Genomic DNA, 22,942 nt, shown 5'->3' with positions numbered 1-22,942 from the left:
GTATATACTGCTATGATGGCTTGGGATCCTGACCTAAAAGATTCACCATAAACACCGCTTCATACCGACATCTACCAAATGGCCAAAGCCATAAATGACATCATGAGTGGAAGCTAACTGCTGTACCTTTGCAGTGGAATGCAAAACTTGAAGTACCAAAGTGAAAATCCCTCATTCTCAGACACATTTAATCTTCCTTATTCTGCCCTCTGCTCAAACCGCTACATTTTTTTCCTGCTTTGATCCTTAACCTTTTCCTATTCTCTTTTTCTTCTTTTATCTCTATTATTCTTTCCTCTCTGTGCTATTCATTTTCAACCCAGGCCTCAGTCTTCATTGCTACTCCATCATTTCTTGCTCCCCCTTTCAAGCACTCACTGTCCTGCTCTCTCTCTCTCTCTCTCTCTCTCTCTCGGTCTTCCTTTGCTTCACTTGGGACTGGAGTAAAAAGATGAGTGTTGGCCATTAAGGGCTTTCAGGCTCCATTCAGGCTCCAACTGCTATGCCGAGAGCCGGGCAGCAATATACTTTATGGAGTTCAGAGAGTGATGTACTGTTCTATTTTTCATGATTCTCTCACTTCCACTAAGTACAGAGTTTGGGTTCAAAGGCTGTTTGAAGAAAGGACAAAATTCTGGTATATTTCATACATCTCATATTCTAACACTCTGATCACCACATAAGGATTTAACTTACTTGGATTTAACTAAGAAAATCTGTACCTTCCATTGGATAATGACTGCAATCATTAGTACGTTTCAGGTGGGACAATCACTTAAACTCATAAACATCTAGAACTCACGGGTATAATTAATAATGAAAGTAAGAACATTTCTACACAAACAATGCGAACAGAACTCGGGGGATTGGGACTAAACAGCTGTGTAGCATTAAGAAAAACTCTTATCAGTGAGGGCTAATTTTAAAAAAAAGCTTCCATTTGCTAGAGGGCATAACAAATGAACTGTGGAGCTCTGGAAAAAGATCATGTTGTCTGATGAGTCCAGATTGACCCTGTTCCAGAGTGATGAGTGCATCAGGGTAAGTAGAGAGGTGGATGAAGTGATGCACCCGTCATGCCTAGTGCCTACTGTCCAAGCCTATGGGGCAGTGCTATGATCCAGGGTTGCTTCAGTTTGTCAGGTCCAGGGTCAGCAACGTTATATGCTCAAAAAAATGGCACGGACCAGGATTCCTCTGGCGTTAATTGGGAAAAAGAGAGTGGTTTAGGGAGTATGAGACATTATTTTCACGCATGGATTGGCCACCACAGAGTCCAGGCCTTAACCATATTGAAAATCTTTAAGTTGTTCTGGAGAAGACTTCACACAGTGGTCTCACTCTCCATCGTCAATACAAGGGTTTGAAGAGAACTTAATGCGATTCTATTTACGTAAATAAATGTTGTGGCATTGCATAAGCCATAAGGAAAAATGTGTGTATGTTAGATTTTAGACCACAGTGCTACTTAAAGTGATACACCGATCACGGTTGCTGAGGAAATAGATTTTTTTCTATGTTAATTAAGGCTTAGTACAAATGAACCTGATGTAGCCTATTTATAAAAACAAGGTGGAAAATCAAAAAGGTTTATGATGTGCTGTGCAAATAAATAAATAAATATATAAAGAAATAAAGTGCAAATGTGTTTGTTAGAAGCTGGCGAGATGAGGGAGTATTGATCACTAGATGCTAAGCACCTCTGTGTAGCAAGAATCAGAGTTTAATGAAAGACATGAAGTGAGAGAGTAATACATGACAGAAAGATAAAAGGACGTGTCTGGTGTGTGGGTGAGAGAGAGAGAGAGAAAGAGAGAGAGAGAGAGTAGCTGAACAATCCTGGAGCTTTGTCACTTCAGACAGTGAGAGAAAGTAGGAGAAGCTACCCAACCTCACATTCCTTAAAGAATGACTAAAGACAAAAAAAGCATTATTTTAATTTCTAGTTAAAAAGCTTTTTATTACAGAGAGTCACGACTTACAAACGAGTTCCGTTTCAGGAGCATGTTTGTAAGTCCGATTTGTTCTTAAGTCCGACAAAGAGAGTCTTCTACACCTTTGACAAGAGTGTACAATGTAAAGCATACCAATCCACTTGACTAAATCTGTCCCCTGTCTCTAGTTCACTATAGAGAACTGACCTTTATGTTTATGCTACTCCAAAACATACTTTTCGACTTCAAACTCGAATACAGTGATGCCAATTTGCATAGATCAGCCGCGACATTAAAACAGCCACAACATTAAAGCCTTGAACCTTAAGCCCCATATTGTGTAGATTTCTTTGTGCTACTGCTCTGACCCCTTGGGGCATGATTCTACAAGACCTGTGGTGCTATGGTACTTGGCACCAGGACATTAGCAGCAGATCCTCTAAGTGCTGTAAGTTGCAAGGTGAGGCTTCCATGGATTAAATTTGTTCTGCACATTCCATGGATGGACAATCCGATTAAAATCTGGGGAATATTAAGGCTGGAACAACTCTCTGCCTGCTAAACTCCATACACGGTGTTCTGATACTTTTCCATCATAGCCAGCATTGGCCTTTTGCATTGGCCGGACAGGCTAACTTTTGATGCCCACAGGCATGGATGAGCCTTGGGTGCCTATAAACCTGTCACCAGTTATGGCTGGTTGGTGTGCATTATAATTCTGTTTGTTTTTACTTTGATATCGTGATATGATTTCTTTATTTAATGTAAAAACTGAATATAATAAATACATGGCAAAGCTTTAAGACATTACATTGTGCTCTACCATGCATGGACTGGTCATCGGGAAGCTTGCAAATTTTCCCAGTGGGTCGGTCTTGTGAGGGCTGATCTTTTGTCCCCCGCAACACTGCCATTATAGCACCTGTCTACAGAAAGGTCATTTAAGCTACAGCAACATGGCTGGCGCAAAAGCTGACACAGCTGGCCCAGTGATGCAGAAAGGGTGCACCAATCAAAAAGTCATAATGGACTTTACTAGATGATGCTGCCAAGTGTACCAGGAAAACAGATTGAGTTAAGCTGTGGTGTTCGCATTGTACTCTGTAAGGTATATGATATTCGAAATCTAGTTTAGCAACAAAAATGATTATTTACCCGACAATATAAACAAACAGGTGAATATTCCAAGAATCCCAAAGGATTGAGGAAGAGGGAGTAGAAACTAGCACAGAAATAATCTTATGTTCACTATTGCACGTTATTGAGTGATTAAGAACTACAGTAAATTAGAGTACACTGCAGCACATCTTTCATATGATTAGATTAAACTACTATGTTTAGGTTCATTGTTGCATAAACAATAATACACTACATATTGTATGTATTGGTCAGTGTAATATGTATCTGCTGAAGCTAGTGGGAATGTGGTTCTGTTATACCATTCGGTAACAGAACTTAGACTTAACAACTGATAAAAGTATATTTGTGTTCAGAAATAAACTTTTTAATTGATGACCTGTCTCAAAATATTGTGTAATGGACATTTTAAATTAGCGTTAAATGTGCAGATTTTGTCGCTCTGCCCAGCGGCGACAACAGAAACGTGTCCCTTGGCGATGCTACTGTACATCCATCCATGGCGAGAGCCTAGAGAGCATATTGGCTGTGCTTTTTTTTTTAAGTCGCAGCAGTGACATACTGTTCATACTCCCACATTAATCATAGTGACACTAACCAATCATTTACATTACAAGATTTCAAGCACAGTATGGTGATGAGACCCGTAGCTGCGGTGAAATATTTGAATGGTGCAACCCTTTTTAAAAAGGCCGTACATCTGTGAATGATGTGTCCGACTGAGGTGGCAGGTGTTCCTGTGAATATTCATCAAGTGCAGTTTCTGATCCTTGGGAATTAAAAATCAGTAGTTAACTTGTCGTCAACTTGCGGAAGAGACACGTCTTTCTATTTAAACCATGCCAACATTTTTTTACAAATACCACTAGGCGTTTTTGCCACATCTGCCATACAGTCCTAACCTTGCTGTAAGCAATTTCCACATGTTTGGGCCAGTCAAGGAGTTCCTGGGAGGCCAGAGTTTCAAACGTTAAGTGCATTTGTGTTACTGGGGATTATAGAGAGAAATAAAGGGAGTTTTAAACTCTCATAACTGTGTTCTGTTATTCTGTGCCATTGAAGGTCCCTCATAGGTTTGTGCTAAGTAGATCATTTCTCAAGATGTGTTTGGTTAAATTTTTTTTTTTTTTTTGTATCTTTTAATTAACATTCTCTCTCTCTGTGTATGAGACTATGTGTAGTTGAGTACAACCGTGTCAAACCAGTGTGTATTGTGTGTTTGCAGTGTGCATGTGAGGCGAACAGATAAAGTGGGCACCGAGGCGGCGTTCCACCCCATTGAGGAGTACATGCTTCACGTAGAGGAACAGTTCCAGCTTATGGCCCAGCGCATGCAGCTGGATAAAAAGAGAGTGTATTTGGCAACTGATGACCCCTCACTGTTACAGGAAGCCAAGACCAAGTGAGTGATCTGGCCAAGTGAGGAGTGAGAGTTAATGCTTTCTTTAGGTATTTCAGTGCAATGATAGTCAGACAATGTGTATGTGTGTGTGTGTGTGTGTGTGTGTGTGTTTGTCAGATACCCCGATTACGAGTTCATCAGTGACAATTCCATCTCCTGGTCAGCTGGACTGCATAACCGCTACACAGAGAACTCTCTCAAGGGAGTCATCCTGGACATCCATTTCCTGTCCCAGACTGACTTTCTAGTCTGTACATTCTCCTCACAGGTATACACACATATGCACACACATGCAAACACAGTGGCTGAACCCTCCAACCCATCTGTCACACGAAAAAAAAGTGCTTACTTATTAAGAACTGCGGTTAAAAAGTGAAACCACAATATGTGTGACACCCTCTAGTGGTTGGCTGCAGTACAATGTCTAATCCTATCCAGACCTACAGTACAGTACATTCACTTGTCACTTTAATAGAAACACCTAGGGTTATACCAGCTTATTTACAGTATGCAGTTATTTAATTAGCCAATCACTTGGCAGCAGCACAGTGCATAAAAACATTCAAATGAGGGCAAGAGCTTCAGGAAACTTTCATATCAAAATAGGGGAAAATGTGATTGCTGTGTATATTTAATGATAATAAAATAGTCTGAGGCCATCATAGGCACAGGCTCACCAAAATGTTAAATTTGAAGAATGGAGAAAGACAAGTGAGGAGTCTGTGCCCCAGATTCTTGTTCCTGGCCGGCAGAGGAGGAATCTGATGTGGTCTTTTGCTGTTGTCACTTTTTCATCTCAGTGTTTGATGTTTTGTGTATTCTGCAATACTTTTTTGCTAGGCAATACTTGACTTACTACATTCTTCCCAGCAGCTTAAACCAATCTGGCCATTTTCCTCTGACCTTGCTTAACCAACAAGGCATTTCCACCCAGAGAACTGTCACTCAAACGATGTTTTTCATTTACACCATTCTGTGTAAACTGTACAGACTGTTGTGTGTGAAAATCCCAGGAGATTAGTTTCTGAAATACTCCAAAGCAGCCCATCTGGTACCAATAACCATCCTGCAATCAAAGTTGCATAAATCACACTTTTTCCTGTTTCTGATGTTTGATGTAAACATACCCAAAATCTTTTTTTTTACTTTTTGCGCTGCTTTATATATATATATATATATATATATATATATATATATATATATATATATATACACACACAGAGAATACCTGGTTGGATACCTATATATATATATATAAAGGGAACACTTAGTCCCAGTTATATTATATTATATAAGTATATATAGGTATCCAAACAGATATTCTCTGTGTATATATATATATATATATATATATATATATATGTATATATATATATATATATATATATATATATATATATATAGGCCTATATGAGGATGGTTGCTGGTTGCCAGGCTGAAGAAGAGGAACCAGAAGAGGTGGTTAAAGCTTAGCATCGACTCTTCTGCAGCAGCCTGCACCGTGTAGGGGAGTTTTCAGCACAGTTGGACTCTAGAAATGTAGAGAGATGAAACAGCTGTGAGACCAATGACAGCAGGATGGTGGAGAGCAATATGTTGCCAGCCCAAGCAAGTTGAGGCACCCTAAAAATCACCAATTAACAGCACCTCAGATTTGAGCTGTTATAAAGTCTTTATAAAGCATACTGTACGTAACAAAAACATTTTGATCTGTTCAAAAGAGATTATTGCATATTTTGGATGCCTTTAACATAAAAATTTATCATGGAATCATGAAAAAAAATAATGGAATTAGAAAGTGTGCCTCTAAACCTTATATATATATATATATATATATATATATATATATATATATATATATATATATATATATATATAGTATGCGAAAGGTCGGGTTGAAGGTTTTTTGCTCCACAAAAGGAGGCAAGAAGATCAGTTGGCATTCAGGAGAAATAAGTAAAGTGCTGGGCTAGAAATAGCCTGCTGTGAGTGCCATGATGTGTGCCCCCTTTGGGCTTTAACGTCAAGGAGTGTTCTTTACCGCTGAGCAGTTTGCCGAGGATCAGCCACTAATGGAAAGTGTTTTCTGCCCCAGCATTTTGGCTTTCAGTTATGGCCAGTTTACTGTGCCTCGACTTCCAGGATCTGGTTCCGGACTCACACCACAGCCACAGAAAGGCGATAGCAACGTCTGTTTCCTCTTGTCAGATATCCCGCCAGCACTGATGAATGCCTGCTTGGCATGGGCTGTGATAATTAATTTTATACAGCTTTAAAATGTCCTCTTATTGTAATATACTTTAATTAGTTCCTTATTTCTTATTCTGTATATTTTTATGTTTCTGTTACATACAAAATGTTAATATTACAAATTATGCATAATATATATATATATATATTCTTTTTAATGCACAATGGTTGAAGTCTGTCTCACTGTGTATCCCAGGTGTGCCGTGTGGCATATGAAATCATGCAGACTCTTCACCCAGATGCTTCATCATACTTCTACTCTCTGGACGACATCTACTATTTCGGAGGGCAGAATGCTCACAACCAGATTGCCATCTATGCACATCGGCGGCGCACTGCCGAGGACGTTGCCCTGGAGCCTGGAGATGTTATTGGTGTTGCTGGAAACCACTGGGACGGTTACTCCAAAGGACTGAACCGCAGACTGGGGCGCACTGGCCTCTATCCATCTTACAAAGTGAAAGAGAAAATCGAGACAGTGAAATACCCCACCTATCCCGAGGCAGACAAACTGCTCAACTCAGAAAATAGAGGGAAATAGACTGAAAGAGACAGTAAGAGACTTTAAAAACACAGGGAGGCATGAAGAGACTGAGACAGATAGAGACAAAGACAGGATGAGAATAATCCCAAAGTATTTTTTTTCCTGTATAAAACCGATAAATAATGATAAAGGAGAGAAAATAAGACAATTCACAAAGAGATACATGCTGTGAATGTGTGTGTATGTGTGTAAGTTACAAAAGATGATGTCAAAAGACACGGAGACAGAGATAGAAAGAATAGCTGGAAAGTCATTGAAAGAAACAAAAGGTATGCAAAGAACAATAGAGAAAAAAAATTTAGATCAAATTATTAAACCTATAGAGATAAAAAAAGAGATATGTAAAGAGACAAAAGAAGGCAAATAAAATGAGACAGAGACAAAAAAGATAGAAAAAGGAGACGGAGATACAGAAAATGACAGAATTATACATAAAGAGGTTAAAGGGGAAGAGACAAGGACAGATAAAAGAGAATGGAGGAAAAGCATGCCATAAAAGACACAAAATGAGATTTAACGCAAGAAGCAGGAGGATGGAAAAAGACTTCGATACACACAAAGACAGAAAAAGATAGACACAGTAGAGAGACATCAGCGACAAGGATGGAAATAGAGAAAGATGTAAGACAAATTTAGACTGAGAGAAGGACAAGAAGATTAAGAGAGAGAAAAGACCCAGGAATTGAGATGTTGGCTGACATGGAAAAAGACCAAAAAAAAAAAAAAAAAGACCTAGACAACAAGAATAATCAACTTTGGGACTCGGGAAGGACGGACAGCGTAAACATTTGGAAGAATGGACACATTGAGGACAGTGCTGTGTGTATGTTTATGTGTATTTTTACTCATTGAGAAAAGATGAAGAAGAATATTCTGATGTAAAATATCCCAACTATCCTGAGGCATACAAGCTGCAGATTACAGAAACAACAACCTATACCGAGTCTGCTGAGACGGGATGGATAATGAGACGTAATCCACAGAGACAGACCGAGGATACGTGCTTGTGTTTTGACTTAGCGCAGCCTCCTTAATGACTCTGTATGGCAGGAGGTGGAGTGCGTTTCTCCGACTGCAGGCTATTTGGACTCGGCAACAGCTGAGCATGATTTACAAACCCACAGCTCTGCCTCACTTCATGGTTTTATTGTTATTTAATTGTCCCAGGGTGGTTTTAAGTCATTTTTAATCTTGTCTTTTAATCTCTCTTGCCTGTTTGATCACTGATCACGATGAAACTGGGGAAGAAGGCGAACTAAGGAGATAGAAAGACATAGCAAGGCTAATTATTAGGGTGCTTCTTATTTCTTTAATTGTACTTCATTGTTTTATTTCCTTGCTTCTTAGTTCCCACCTTTAAGGATTTGAGGTAAGATTGCAAGGGGGAAAAACAACAACAGAGGAATGGATGCCAAAACACTGTGCCATGTCAGATATACTATGAATCAACACGAATTATTGATGACTTGTGGTCCAGCATGTTTTCACCTGTACAATATTTACTCAGTTATCATCACTGACCTGGTATGTCAGTGCCCATTTATTAACTTTGTAGCCACTGTTTCATTATTGATAGTATTTACGTAATGTTTTGGTTCTTATCTTTTTTGTTTTAATCATGCACTGAAAAAAAGGATTGAATTTATGGAGTCTGAATGCGTACGTTGGTTTGACATGAATGAATGACATTAACTCAGATTGCTTTCTCCATGCATCCATTCACCCAAGCTCAGGATCAAACCAAGGACTCTAGCATTGTGACATAGTTACATTATACGCTGTGCTATTATCATTCATAAAAAAAAAAAATTCCTGTCGGCACTAACATCCTTGTGAAACTTTAAAACATATATTTTGACCACATTAATATTATGAAAATTAATCACAGTCACTCTACATACTTCCAACTAGTGGACTGTATGTGTTTACATGAAATTTTCTATAAACATGACACAAAACTATATATAAAGTATACCGCCTGGCCAAAAACTGAAAAATATTATATTTTGTTGGACAACCTTATGAAATGTTACAATATTTATTTCCGAGTTGCATTTATTTTCAGCCGGGATATTGATGGTGAGTCAAACCACTCTATAAAGTCTTGTCCATCTCAAAGACATTAAGGATAGGACTGTGGCCTTGTTCAAACTGCAGGCAAATCCGATTGACTGTCTACATTGTAATGTAAAAGTGAACAGATCAGACTTGGCTCTATTCAAACTGGCAGCCCAAATCTGACACGCATTGGTTGCTGGAGCGATGCCGGAGACTCGCATGCAACGTTATTTCCTAATATCACTTTTAGCTTTCCCTGTACTGATGAATCCCCAAAGTGCTATCAGACACTTCACATCATGCTCTGTCCAGAGACTATTGTTGTCCATTACAATACTGCGATTAAGCCAGCTACTCTTCCTGAAGACATGGTTAATGTAGCTGTAAGGAAGACTTCAAGGGCGCAGCTTTAGTGGAAACTAAACTGAAACTTAACTGAAAAAGACCTTCCGCTACCTCAGCACAGCATAGCACTTAACTACAAAATTATGTATATGTATATATTTATTGGATTCATTACATTCAGGTTATCAGCTGACCTTATTTTATTGCCACAGATCATCAAACTGTCTCCTTGGGCTTGTACATTGGGCATCATGGATAATAGGTGGATCACTTACCCTGATGTGCCCACTGCCCTGGAATAGGAACAATCTGGACTCATTCAACCACATGACCTTGCCATTGGATGCTGCCTACCAAATTAAACTTCTTTCCATGATTCTACTCGCTAACAAGTGGTCTTCTTATGGCCATGCAGCTGTTTAGTCCCAGTTCTGTCCTCCTTGTGGATGTAAAAATGCTCTCACTATTAAACATACAGTAGCTGTGATTTTTACTGTCGGTTTTTACGATAACACTGTACCAGTAGTTTAAGTCGCTGTCTAATTCACTAAAGTGATTTTTTTCTTTTGCAAGGTTGATGGTTCAGCACTATCCTTCCAGGTTTTATTAATGCACTGGACATTTCTTAACCCAACTCCAATAATTTCAGCAATCTCCTTATTTGTTTTATTTGCTTGATCCAGGGCAGGGAATAATTTCACTATACTGAAACATGGTAAAAAAAATTCCATGACGACGAGAAACGTCTTCTGAGGAGCTACTCGCTGCACTAGTTAGTGTTAGATGAATTGTTGCCAGCTGAAACATATTAATCACTGTAATAATTATCCAATGAAAGGCTCTTAGGTATTTTCTTATGTAAATTCAAACAGCTATTTCTTTTTCCTTCTTTTTTTTTTTTTGGCCAGGCGGTGCATTTTTGTGTAAACTATACATAATATTTTCAGTTACATCTAACCACATATTTTCTTTTTCTGTGTGGGTGGTTTTATGAAAATGTGCACCATGTCACACATGGCTTATGGCACACATGCCTTCCTCCTCACTCAGAATGCTTCTGTGTGCATATAAAGAATTACTAATTAGTCATACTCAGCATTCTTGGAGGCAGTGGAGCAGGCACTCAAGAAGGTACCTTCTATTGACTTCATAATGATTCAGTGGAACTTCATTGCTTATGCCAGGAACAATGGAGATACTTAGACAGGAATTCTGTGCCAAGAAATGATTTTCAATACTAAACACTTTTGTTCAAACAGAAGGCTGATCATAAATGTATTTGCTACCAGAGTCTCTTGGATTTTGTGTTTCATGAGTTTTAAGATGATGTGTTTTAATCAATAGATAAAGAGAAGAGCCATTAACACAATAGTGAGTTGAATTCATCACTCAGATTGCCGGCCAGGTTTATGGAAAGATTCCTGGAAAGCATTGTTTGGGACCTTTAGTTTGGGGGAGCGCATAAAGTAACTATTAACCAAATTCAAATTCTCAATCATAGAGCCAAAGGAATGAAGCTGTGGCCTTCTGATTTAGTTGAGAATTAGGAGAGTGAGAAGGGCTTTTGCATAAGCGGGTGGATGATCAGTCATGGGATTTGGAGAGGCCATGGGAGATTTGTGGTGGCCAAAAATGATCTGGCTAACTGTTCTGTGAGTAGGCAAAAGCGGATAAGAGATTATTCACCAGCTTTGTTAAGCACATGCATAGGAGTGTTGACCTCTACAGGGGAAACTGTTTAGTAATGGTTGGAGCACTTTCAGACTTTTTTATAACCCTTTTGGCATTCCATCTCTTCAGGATATGGTGCTCGATATCTCTGGGGTTCCATTATTTTGGATGAGGTTACTATGGTGGTTGAAGTCATAGCATGAAAGCTGCAGAGGTGGATGGGATTTAGTCTAAAATACTGAAGGGTTTAGACAAGGTTGAGGTGACATGGTAACATGCCTCTTAAAAAATTGCATCAAGATCTAAGGGCAGGGTGCTTGTAATGGTAAAGTTCCTTGGTCTTGCTTACATTTTTATTTAATACCAGTATGGGTGTATTACATTTATAGAATGATATTCGCCAGCCTTCAAGCCAAAGTGCTCTGGAGACATGTCTTTACAGAACTTTTTCAGCTTTCCCTCGGCTGAAGAACAATGGACCAGCTTCTTTATTCTAGTGAGGGGTCATGTAAGTAAGATAACCCAGGGTTGTGTGGATTTGGGGGTACAGGAGGTATTGCAGAATTATGGAGTATTTTGGATTACTACTTCTTACAATCTATTCTGCATACATAAGCAGGTCATGCTCTAACCATTAAGTTAAACCTGTTTGGTGTGGTGAAAAACTCCATGAAGGGAGTTCTGTCTCTTCTGTGTGGTTTACATGTAAAGTAATTTCCATTATGGGAATAATGGGATGCTCAGTCAGGTCAGACCTCATGTCTGGTGGAGATGTTGGGATCTTATTAATGAGTAATTTAAAGTAAATCAAATTAGATTTTAAGTTGATCAAAAAAAGAGTCTACACTGTTACACTGTTTTTTGTGGGACAAAAAGGAGCTCAGTTTGAGGACAGAATTTTCTGTTTATGTCCCTATTTTCACCCATGAAAACAAGCTGTGTGGAGTGAAATAAAAAAATTAGTAGAACTGTTGGAAATGAGTTTCTTGACAATCTGGGAAAACCTCAGAGCAGCGATACTGCTCTGTCAGGTTGAGTGAAGGTAGTATGATGGTGCTAAACCCTGATTATCTCTTGCTAGAGCTGTATGACTCATGTTTCATTGGATAAAGTCTCCATTGCAAACCAAGGCCTTACTTGAGTGATTATATTTCTCAGTCGGCTTGGGAATATCTATAGAGCTCCCAAAAAGAGGTGTAGGCAGTCCCTTGTGATAGAGTAGTCTGGGATCACTTTCTCAATCTAGTGCCAGTTTTAAAGGCACAAGCTAGGTACTGTAATATACTGTGGGTTTAAGAAGACAATGAATTGTCAATTATAGTACTGGGAAGCACCCTAAAATATGTGGAGAACCTAGTTGAACTTAAATTAAATGGAATGGGAAGATATCTGCATCAAGGAGAAATAAAGACTAAGTAAAAATAAATAAAAAGCTCTAGGTAGTGTATAAAGAATTCAGGTAAATAAGAAGTATAAAGTAAGTAAAATGAGAGGACTCCCTTGTGGTCTAGTGGCTAGGGTTCAGTGTTATTTCCACCACAGCCCATATTTAATTCCCGATAAGAAAATTGACTTTTGGGAGCAGTGGGGGCTCAAACAGTTACTGATGGTTTAATGATTGGAAGGTCGGTGGTTCAAGTCACTGTTCAGCCTTTGAGCAGGACCCTTAACCCTGACTATATGCATTGTATCCTGGCTGACCCTATGTTTCCTAAATGGGAACAATTTAATGTTAATCTGGGGAGAAATTATAATTTTGAAACTAGAAATGATAAAAATTGACAACTGGGGGCCTACAAATGAAAAAAAAAAAAAACAAGCACTGATTCTGCTTTTAAACATCGTCTTTTAAATGTATTTTCATTCAGTCATTGTTGCTTTTTTTCACCACCTTGGAATTACATGTGACCTGTAAAAAATTATGGTGGAAAACTGTAGATGATGTGTTTTATAAGCCAGCCAGTTAGGTGGATAAAAAAGACAAGATGGAAATATGATCAAACTACTTAAATACCAGCGTAAATTGCGGAGAACTGTCCAGTTATGTGTGGACTAATATTCTCATAAGCATGCTTAAATTATGTTCCTCTCTTCCTCTCAGTACATGACTTAAACACGATGGAACAAATGGGGAGAATCAGGACTCTTCAATTGTATCAACTTGTTTACTTACAGTATAGATTTATCACTATTTGCTCAGTAGGTTTTTATTTATTTATTTATTTATCCTTTTTTTTTTGCGCAATTACCCAGGCTGGTTAATTAAAAGAAAAATGTGACTATGTTTTGTGTATGCTAAATGAAATTAGCAATACATACTGTATATCAGGCCTAGGAACTAGAAGCAATTAGGAAACTAAGAATCTAGGGAGAACAAAAGAGAACTAGTAAACTAGAAATAGCATATAGAGAGTGCTCAGGAACAAGTTAACAGGTAACCATAGAAGTAGGGAAATAAAAATGAGAATTAAGTTGAAGTGTGAAACAAGAAATAGGAAATTTGATAACCGTACAACAAAAACAATATTACACAAATTGCAAGAGAAAAAGCAAGCATTATTAAAAGAAATGCCCACAAGCATTCATGAAAGACAGTAAGTAGGAAAGCCTCTGTGGCACTAATCAAATTATTGTTTAGAAAAATATGGATTTTTATCCTAAAGTACCCATGTGCCCCTTTAAAAGCTCATGTGTGTTTTTATTAATTTATCTTTCTACTTGCTGTAATCTCTTCAGTATTTCAATCCAAGATTTATATTTATTTTATAATGAAGAATATTCTGAATCACCAGAGAACGTTTTCAAAAGAGATGATCTTTTCCTACTTTATGTTCCACGGTATTGTGTTTGATACACCACAGATCAATTAAAGGGGTTGTAAGGCATTTACTGTGCTTGTTTTGTCCTCGCATTCTTTGCTTTGGATGCTGTTAAACACACATTCTCTCTCTCTTTCTCTCTCTCTTTCTTACAAAACATTTCTATCATTTATCTGATAATGATAATAAATCAGATTTTGGTGTTTGCTCTGCTACTCCACATATTTCCTACACCATGATGTCAACACAGGATTTTTTTTTAATTGAAATTGCCCCCTGACCACAAATCACAATCAATTCAGTCACCTCTGACTAGCATACACTGACTAGCATACACTGACAGACACAGTAGTTGAATGAGCTGAAGCTCAACAAACCTGTGCATAATACACAGTTTTTACACTCTAACCATCGCCTATTAAATCAATTAAAAATAGCTTAGTAAAGGAATGTGTTAATCTCCTCTTACAGTGGTATTTAAATTGGTAATATTGGTAACATTTTTAGGTGGCTGGGAAAAATTATTTTCCATGGGACAATGAGTTTCACAATGCGATAATTTCCTTAATTATGCAATTCGGATTTATTTCGTATGCCAGGGTACCACTGTATTATTTCTGAAATTGCTCCATACTATAGACTGAACGGATCATTAAGAATTGCAATGCTAAGTAAGAACAGAACCAGAAATGCAGCTAGTAAGAACTTATGCTAGGTAGCATTAGCTAATTAGTCATTGACCTTAACTAAGATCAGCTATTGGTGAATGTGGTCACGTGAAAGCTTAGTTATGTAGAGAAATAAAGGTCATAACTGTGTTCTGATAGTCTGCGCTATCAAAAATCTCGCTTTAACTTGAACGCCCTTCCAATAAAGCCAGCACTTCATGCTGCAGCATTTTAACAGTCCAGGAAGCTATGCTAGGATTCTGATAGTGGATTTATAGCTCATCCTTTAATACCACTGACCAAGAGTTGCAGCAAGTTAAGACTGGTTGAATGTGCCAAATCCCATTTATCACAGATCACACATTTACTGACAGAAAGGAGACAGCAGGTATTGCTGGGGGGAACACACAAGACATTCAGTTCAGAACAGACCTTCAGGATCACCTTAAAGCTGTTTACATTTGTCTCTTCTCTTCAGTCTTTATACCAATGACTGAACCTCAAGGGAAAAATCAGTAAACAACGTTAGAGTTCGTCTCTCAGCTCTCAAAACCCAGTAAGTATTTGATCACCCTGTGATTTTGCAAGTTCTCTTACTTTAAAATCATGGAAGGGTCTACCATTTTCAGCAAAGGTGCATTTCCACTGTGAGAGACAGAATCTAAAAAGAAAAATCCGGAAATCACATTGTATGATTTTTTAACAATTTATTTGTGAATTACTGTGTCAAATAAGTATTTGATCACTTTCTTATCAGCCAGATTTCTGACCCTCAAAGACCAGTTATTTTGCTTTTAAATAGTCCATATCCTTCTTACGGAGCCACTCCTTGGTTTTTCTGGCAGTGTGCTTTGGGTCATTGTCATGTTGGAAGACCCAGCCATGACCCATCTTTAATGCTCTGACTGAGGGAAGGAGGTTTTTGCCCAATATGTCACAATACATGGGTCTTCCAGTAGGTGCAGAGGGCAGATGGGGTCTGGATCCCTGGAAGCACAGGAGCAGGATTTGTAGCTCCAGCCATCATAAAGCAGAATCCAGCTGGAGCTGGTCCTTCTCTGGATGCCTTAGGAACCTCGCAGGGTTGGCCTTTGTCTACTAAAGCTGGCACATTCTCCAGATGCCTCGGGATGGGTAGAAAAATACAGAAAAGATGGAGAGAATTAGCGTAGTTGCCATTCAGGATAGGTGTACTGGAGTATGAGGTTATGGGATGAGTTACGCATATGCGAGATTAAAGAGATGCGTCTTGAATCTACTTTTGAATTGGGAAACCGTGTCTGCTCCCCGAACACTGTCTGGAAGGCTATTCCAAGTAACCCCTCTAATGACCGCACAATGTTACAGTATAATGAACAGTACAGGCATGCACGGTTGTGACACACGTAGTGAGACTGAGCATGGGTGACGATTACCCATAATCCCATAGCGGGTGTAAGAGAAAAAGCATTTTCTCAGTTGTGATCATGTGACACTTGGCAGAAAAGGTGCATACATACTGTACAACTTGTATAACAAGCCTTCGCCTGTATACCAAGTTAAAATTTATTTTAGAAATTTGCTCATCTTGCTAAAAAAAAAAACGCAGGTTCCACTGTATATAGACATGACTAACGCAAAATAAGGCAAATAAATTCCATATGATCACGTTTTCATGGTTGTTTCCAGTTGTTTTTATGATCAAACAATAACTGTAAGCACTATATATTTTGCAACATTATATATTCAATTAGTGTTAAAATGTATGAATTTTAAAAGTAATGATAACTTTGGTTCTACATGACGTGTTCAAAGTGCACAGTTTGATGTCTCAAGCCTCTTTTTTTAATCAGCCATTGACCAATGTGGTATTTCCGACACAAATTCGTGCTGCTCAAGATTTAAAGGGTAATAACCAAAGTTAATGAGTTTGTGCACAGAAATAAAACTGAGCAACTGCTGTGGTATCCTGCAGTCACAAGTATTTAAGGCTAAACACCATAAAGATTGTTGAATCAGTTAAAGAGACTCTAGGAACAGCTTCTAATGGTTGCACTATGTTAATGCTTTGCTGTCTGAAAACTCAAGCATGAAAGAATAACTTCCCAGTGGTCCCAAATGTAGCAGGCAAAGGTTTTTTATTGATTTCCAAATACCATAATCCCAATCTTTTTTTTTTTTTCGTATTTTGGCCCACCACGTCAAACGACAGATACTCCCCATACTAGATATACTGTATATCTGTGGAAGTTACTTAAGAGGTCTGTTACTAAAGAAGAACCTCGGTTATTAATAAGGATCAATAACGCATTATATGGTCTCATACAATACATGTGTGAACATTTGGTTTGCATCTGCTTTGAAATTGTGCAGGATCTTTATTAGTACATATTAAAACAATGAAAACTACAGCAGGGCAAAGCTTATTCCTGCAGTTGTGACTTACATTTGATGGATGAGAAGAATCTTACTTTACATTTTATTTTTCTTTGATTGTTTTATCAAAAGCAAATGGATCCACGATACTACTGAGTATATGAAGTAAAGAGCATTGCTCAATAGTTACTTATCGATGAACAATTCGAGAATTTCCGCTTAAGGCCTTCGGGGTATTAGCCAAACATCTTACACACTAAGGCTCCACTGCACACGAATAGCCAGCCTGCCTGCCTGCTGGAGACTCACCTTCATGCTTTTATGAATATCACCTGGATACATCAGTCATTTACAGTAGACTACTTTTTTAGATTTGTAAATAATATCCTGTTCATCTTTTTTTCATTATCAATATGACCATACTAAAGCCATATCCTTTGAATACAATTAGTAGATTTGGTATGTTTTTTTTTTTTTTGTTTTTTTTTTGTTTTTAATAAAATGAAAATGCATGAAATATAAATAAAAATTCCAACAGTAAGGGAAATTGGTTCATTTTATTTTTTTATTCTGGTCTCTTTAGTTTTTCTTATTCATGGCTGTTAGGTAGCAAATTGCATATCTACAGTACATTTAATCTAATTTGCTTTGTGATAATATCTACAGTTAAATCGTACGTTCTATACAAATACATTTTACTGAACATAATGTGGCAGCATATCTGTATCTCACCTTTAGTCACTTTAATGTAGCTTGGTACACAGTACGGTATGACTAAATGTGGACATCTATCACACTCATTGGTTATTACACTGAGTTGGTTAAAAAAAATCAGTACAACCACCTACTTCTAATCCTTAGTTCTAATATCCTTAATGCCCAGAAGTCTTATTCAGAAGTAGCACTGTAAACATTTCCTCTTCCCAAGTGTGTTGGCCTGTTGTTCGGCCTCATTCCACTGCAAAGCTGCAATGTCCTCCTCCTGCTGTGATGACCATTAGTGTGTATGTCTGTGGTCGGTGGGAGATAAACTGTGATTTAGAGCTCTGTTCCCCTGCGCCGCTGTTATCTGCTACGCCGCCATCCCACAAACACTTTTACACTCTCACCCACTGTTCTAAGCCATCTGTCTCTGTCTGGGGGCTTTGATAAAGGTAGGAGTGCCACATGCTGGGGCTCTAGCGTTCTGCCTGTGTGTATTTATTTAGCAAGTTACCATCGAGCTGACCCAAGATGTCTAGATCTATTAGAGGCACCAATAGCTACAGTAACAGAGGAAATTACAGTAACACTATGTGATAAGACATCTTCAGTAAATTAGACACTTCAGTCACTTTTTCTAGTTACTGAAGAACTTCTACTTGGATAGAACAGGCCTGGTGCTTTCGTGAAAAGTCGTTTGGGCTCAAGCTGTCGTCAGGGATTTCAATTTAACAGGCACACCTTTATGACTGCTCAGAATGGTTCTACAGACGCCTTCAAAACCCTTCCATGCTAACAAAAGTTGTCTAACCAAGATTAGAAGAACCTCAAATCTTCCCAGTCAGAATAGCAGAAATAAGAAGAGATGACATGTAAAGAGAAGATGGCCCATCTTTTTTCTCGATCAATCGCATGGATGAGCGCTGCTTCATCTTCCTCAGACAGGCAAAGCCTCAAATAACATCCACTGCACTCTCTTTTTTGCCTAGTAAACCCAATCTGAATTACTTCCCCCACATTTTCCATTTGGTTAAGTCACCTCAACCACAAGCCGGTTCTGCCCTACCATGCAACAACAATAAAACGGTAGGGCTTACGTGTGCTTCCCCTGAGACATGCAAAGCCAGTCACAACTTTTTAAACTGCTGTTCATGATGCAGCACAGGGCAGCATGCTTGAAAGAAAGTGTTATCTTTCCTTTCCCGCATACATGAGTTTATAGTTGCTTGTAATAGGAATAGGCTAGGGCAGTGGTTCTCAACTCCAGTCTTAGAGGAGCATCTGCCCTGCACATTTTAAAGTTTTCCCTTCTCTATCTCACCCATTTCAATTAAGAAAAGGCTCTTAATTTTTATTAAGGCTGTTCATTAGCTGATTAGTTACGTCAGGTGTGCTGGGAGCTGAGAAAACACTAAAATGTGCATGGCAGGTGGTCCTCCAGGACTGCAGTTGAGAACTCCTGGGTGTCACTGTGATTAACAGTCGCACATTCGCCCGGAAGCCGTTTAAAATTTGTTTGCCAAGCGAAGTAAGTTAACTTTTTTTTGTGTGGGGGATTTTTGCATTTTGTGCAAGATTAAGTGAAAACATAGCACCATGGGTCCTAAAAATATCAGCAAGGACGGTAGCAGGAAGAAAGCTGAGCCATTTTGCCAAAAGGAATCATAAATAAAGGTTAAGTAAGGTTTAATGTCTATTTATTTCATATTTTACTTCATTCTAAATGCTATGAATTGGTAATATTGGTAATATTTCTGGGTGGCTGGAACGAATTTACATTATTTCCTTTGGGAAAATGCGTTTCACAATATAAAACTTCCCCCCAAGAACTCGCCTATGGAATGGATTAAATTTTTATGCTGGGGTACCACTGTATATTAATTATTCTATTATTAAGGGGGCACTGAGGGGATCCATTAGCACAGTAAACTATTAGAGATAACAACTGCTATTTTGTGCTTTATCTCAAACGTCAAAAATATATTAATGGCTGCAAAAGTGCTGTTAACTAACATCAAATGATGCTGTTATTTCCTGTGGCATACATTTTAAACACAATGTGGTAAGTGTTCTCATTTTCTCATATGTGATCTATAATAGATTGTTTTCATTGAATATATTAATTATCCATCAACAAAATTACATACACTGTAATGATTTACAGATTCTTTATGATTTAAATTCAAATTGCTTGTTCAAATATGATATTAAACTTACTCACTCACTCTCTCACTCACTCTCTCACTCATTCGTCTATACCGCTTTATCCTGTATTCAGGGTCGCAGAAGGCCTGGAGCCTATCCCAGGCGACTTGGGGCACGAGGCAGGGTACACCCTGGACAGGGTGCCAATCCATCGCAGATCAAATGGTGTTACACTGTTCATGAAAATGAGAAGTACTACAGTACCACTGGTATTATGGGTCAAAAATAAGAAAATCTAATAGGTGTAAATTGATAAAAAAAAGTAAAAAAAAGATGCGATACGGGGCTCATCGGGATGCTGATCCTGCAAGGAGGGGAGTGTGTATAAAGGAGCATGTATGGCACAGAACATGATCACACTGTTTGTCGCGGGTCACTTGGCATTGGGAGAAATAATGTAAAGTCGCAGGATCAAGTTCTGTTAGTAACATAGACGATAAATTAAACATCAATTGATAAATCCTTTAGCTTGAATAAGAAATGTTAATGTTTAAGCTTTGCAGCTGGCAGATATGTTAAACTGAATGAATTTACAAACTTGATCCACTATTTGTTCTACTGAGAAAGATCATTGTACTCTTTCACTATACCTCAAGTTATAGAATGACTCAAAACATCCTCCCACCCGGAGAGGACAACCAATTTTGCTCCCGTTTCCCCATTGGGATTCAAACTCACCATCGCCCTACAGCAGGATGAACATTTTCTTTTCTTTCTTTTTTTGAAGGAATGAAAAAAAGAAATGTCTCTTTGATTTTTATATTGTTTGTGGTCTCAAGTGTTCTGGCTAGCGCCTGGCTTGTATTCTTTAGGTGCTTTCTTAAACTTCAGTACGTTAAGGCAAAAATTGAGGCACAGTACAATGCTTGCTGTATTTCATTTATTTTCAAATAGTTGTAATACTTTTATTACATTTGTCTCTTTCAGTCTATTGAGATTTACTATTCGAACGATCTTGAAACCGCTTAATACAAATGTTCTGTATAGAATGAAGAAGATTGCACTGAAAACACCACAGAAAAGACAGAAACCATTTATTACCATTTATATTATTTATTTATATTTGAGGGGGGGGAAAATAACTAGTTTACAAAGAATAACAATAAAAGAAACATGTAGGCACATGGGGCATTTCGTATTACTGGCAGGTGTAGGAGATTATTGATGCATGCAGGAACATTTCTGTTACTCAGTCCAATTTATATGCCTGTCACAGCATGAGCCTTTGAAAATACCATCTCTCCACTGAATCGAATAATTCACTGGACACAACTCAAATCCAAGTAACACCTGTCACTGCAGAACTAGGTGCAGATTTAGAACTACATTTGTGAGCTGTCAGAACTCTGATGCTCATTATTTGTGTTCTGTACCCGAGTTCGTCCACTGTGTCTATGGCGCTGTCAAAATTAGTGGACCCTCTGCCACCTACAGGACAATAGGCCTTTTGTGGTTCTTTCTAAAATTAAAGACAAATATATAGACAAATATATGGTTCAGTCTTCACTTTTTTTTTTGTCTGTTTTCTTAAATGTTGAGTGAAGGAAAGGGACTATTTTCATGTTTTTATCTACGGCTAGATCAGAATGTTTGGTCAAAAGAGACAAAATGTATGCACACAGACCTGAGGCGGGAAATAAACCCAGGACCTGAAAGTGCTAGAAAGAAGCAAAATTGTCGATATAAAAAAAAGGTTTAAAGCTTGAAAGTTGTACAGGAAATCTATGAATAGAATTTAATAGCTTGTATTTTATTTATTTATTTACACTGGAAAATAATAGACATGTTTGATTATACAGGGTGGGTAAAAAGTAACTAGACATTTAAAGTTGGTAATTAAGTCCATATTTTTAATGCAAATTTATTGAAATAAATTGTACATGTACACTCACTCACTCACTCAACATCTATACCACTTATATCCTGTATGCAGGGTTGCAGGGGGTGCGTGGGGTGTGTGTGTGGGGGGGGTTATCCCAGGAGGATTAAGGCACGAGGTAGGGTACACCCCGATCAGGATGGCAATCCATCACAGTGTATATGTACGTTATTAGGAAAATAAAAGCAAATCTTTACATTTCAACATAGGCAACCAATTTACTCAAACGGTCGAAATGGAGTACAGTACACAGTCTTCTGAAGGAAATAATTTGGGATATTTCTGAGAACCTCCTGAACCCGTGCCTTCAAACCTTCAGTGTGCAAGTGTACACCTCTTTTTTGCATAGAAAAGTCACATGGAGTGAGATCTGGACTTCTTGGAGGCCAATCATGAGGTCCGTGTCGTCCCCAGGCAACATCCTGAAAAGGGCTGGTCTAACCTTGGATGCACGGTAAGAACAAAACGGGGTGGTGCACCGTGTGGTGGTGCTGCAGTGATACTACAAGTTCTGAAGCTATTAAATAAAGCCTAGTTAATTTTCACCCAAGCTCTGTTTAAGAAATGTTTAATTCCCACACATTTCTCCATTCAGGTCACTTGGTGAAATTTAAGCTTAGCTAATAGAAATCTTCTGGATGGCCTGGGTGCCAAACACTGATTTTGACATACCAAATGTTTTGGCTCTGTCTGCAACTTCATGATTATTGTTCCATGTCAAATGCAATTTGCTTGCCTACTGAGCCAAAATCTTCCAAGTTCTAATGGACTGCACTTTAGTTCGGCTTCATTTCTTTCATGCCCTGATTTATTAAAGGCAAAAAAAAAAAAATTGTGCAACATGACTTACAAACTGATTTATTATAGAGGACAGACCTTCTCAAATGAGGAAAAACTGCAAGGGTGTAATACAGAATGCGTTTTGTCATCTGAGATCAGTCATTTACATTGACAAAACATCTACAGCCAGGAC

At 38.3% G+C, this 22,942-nt stretch overlaps 1 protein-coding gene across 1 annotated transcript in view; it reads left to right on the top strand.

Annotated features, from left to right (window-relative positions):
* Positions 1-14,207, top strand: part of fut8b (fucosyltransferase 8b (alpha (1,6) fucosyltransferase)) — a 63,945-nt gene extending 49,738 nt beyond the window's left edge. Inside the window, exons 7-9 of the mRNA XM_053488542.1 lie at positions 4,297-4,473; positions 4,591-4,741; positions 6,920-14,207. Of these exons, the coding sequence (XP_053344517.1) occupies positions 4,297-4,473; positions 4,591-4,741; positions 6,920-7,264 (673 nt within the window). The 3' untranslated portion in view covers positions 7,265-14,207. The remainder of the gene's footprint in view (positions 1-4,296; positions 4,474-4,590; positions 4,742-6,919) is intronic.
* The last annotated feature ends 8,735 nt before the right edge of the window (positions 14,208-22,942 follow it).

The sequence above is a fragment of the Clarias gariepinus genome, chromosome 27 (genome assembly GCF_024256425.1).
Source record: "Clarias gariepinus isolate MV-2021 ecotype Netherlands chromosome 27, CGAR_prim_01v2, whole genome shotgun sequence".
NCBI classification, from domain to species: domain Eukaryota; kingdom Metazoa; phylum Chordata; class Actinopteri; order Siluriformes; family Clariidae; genus Clarias; species Clarias gariepinus.
Note: the sequence above shows the minus strand (reverse complement) of the source record. Positions and strands in the feature narration are given on the sequence as shown.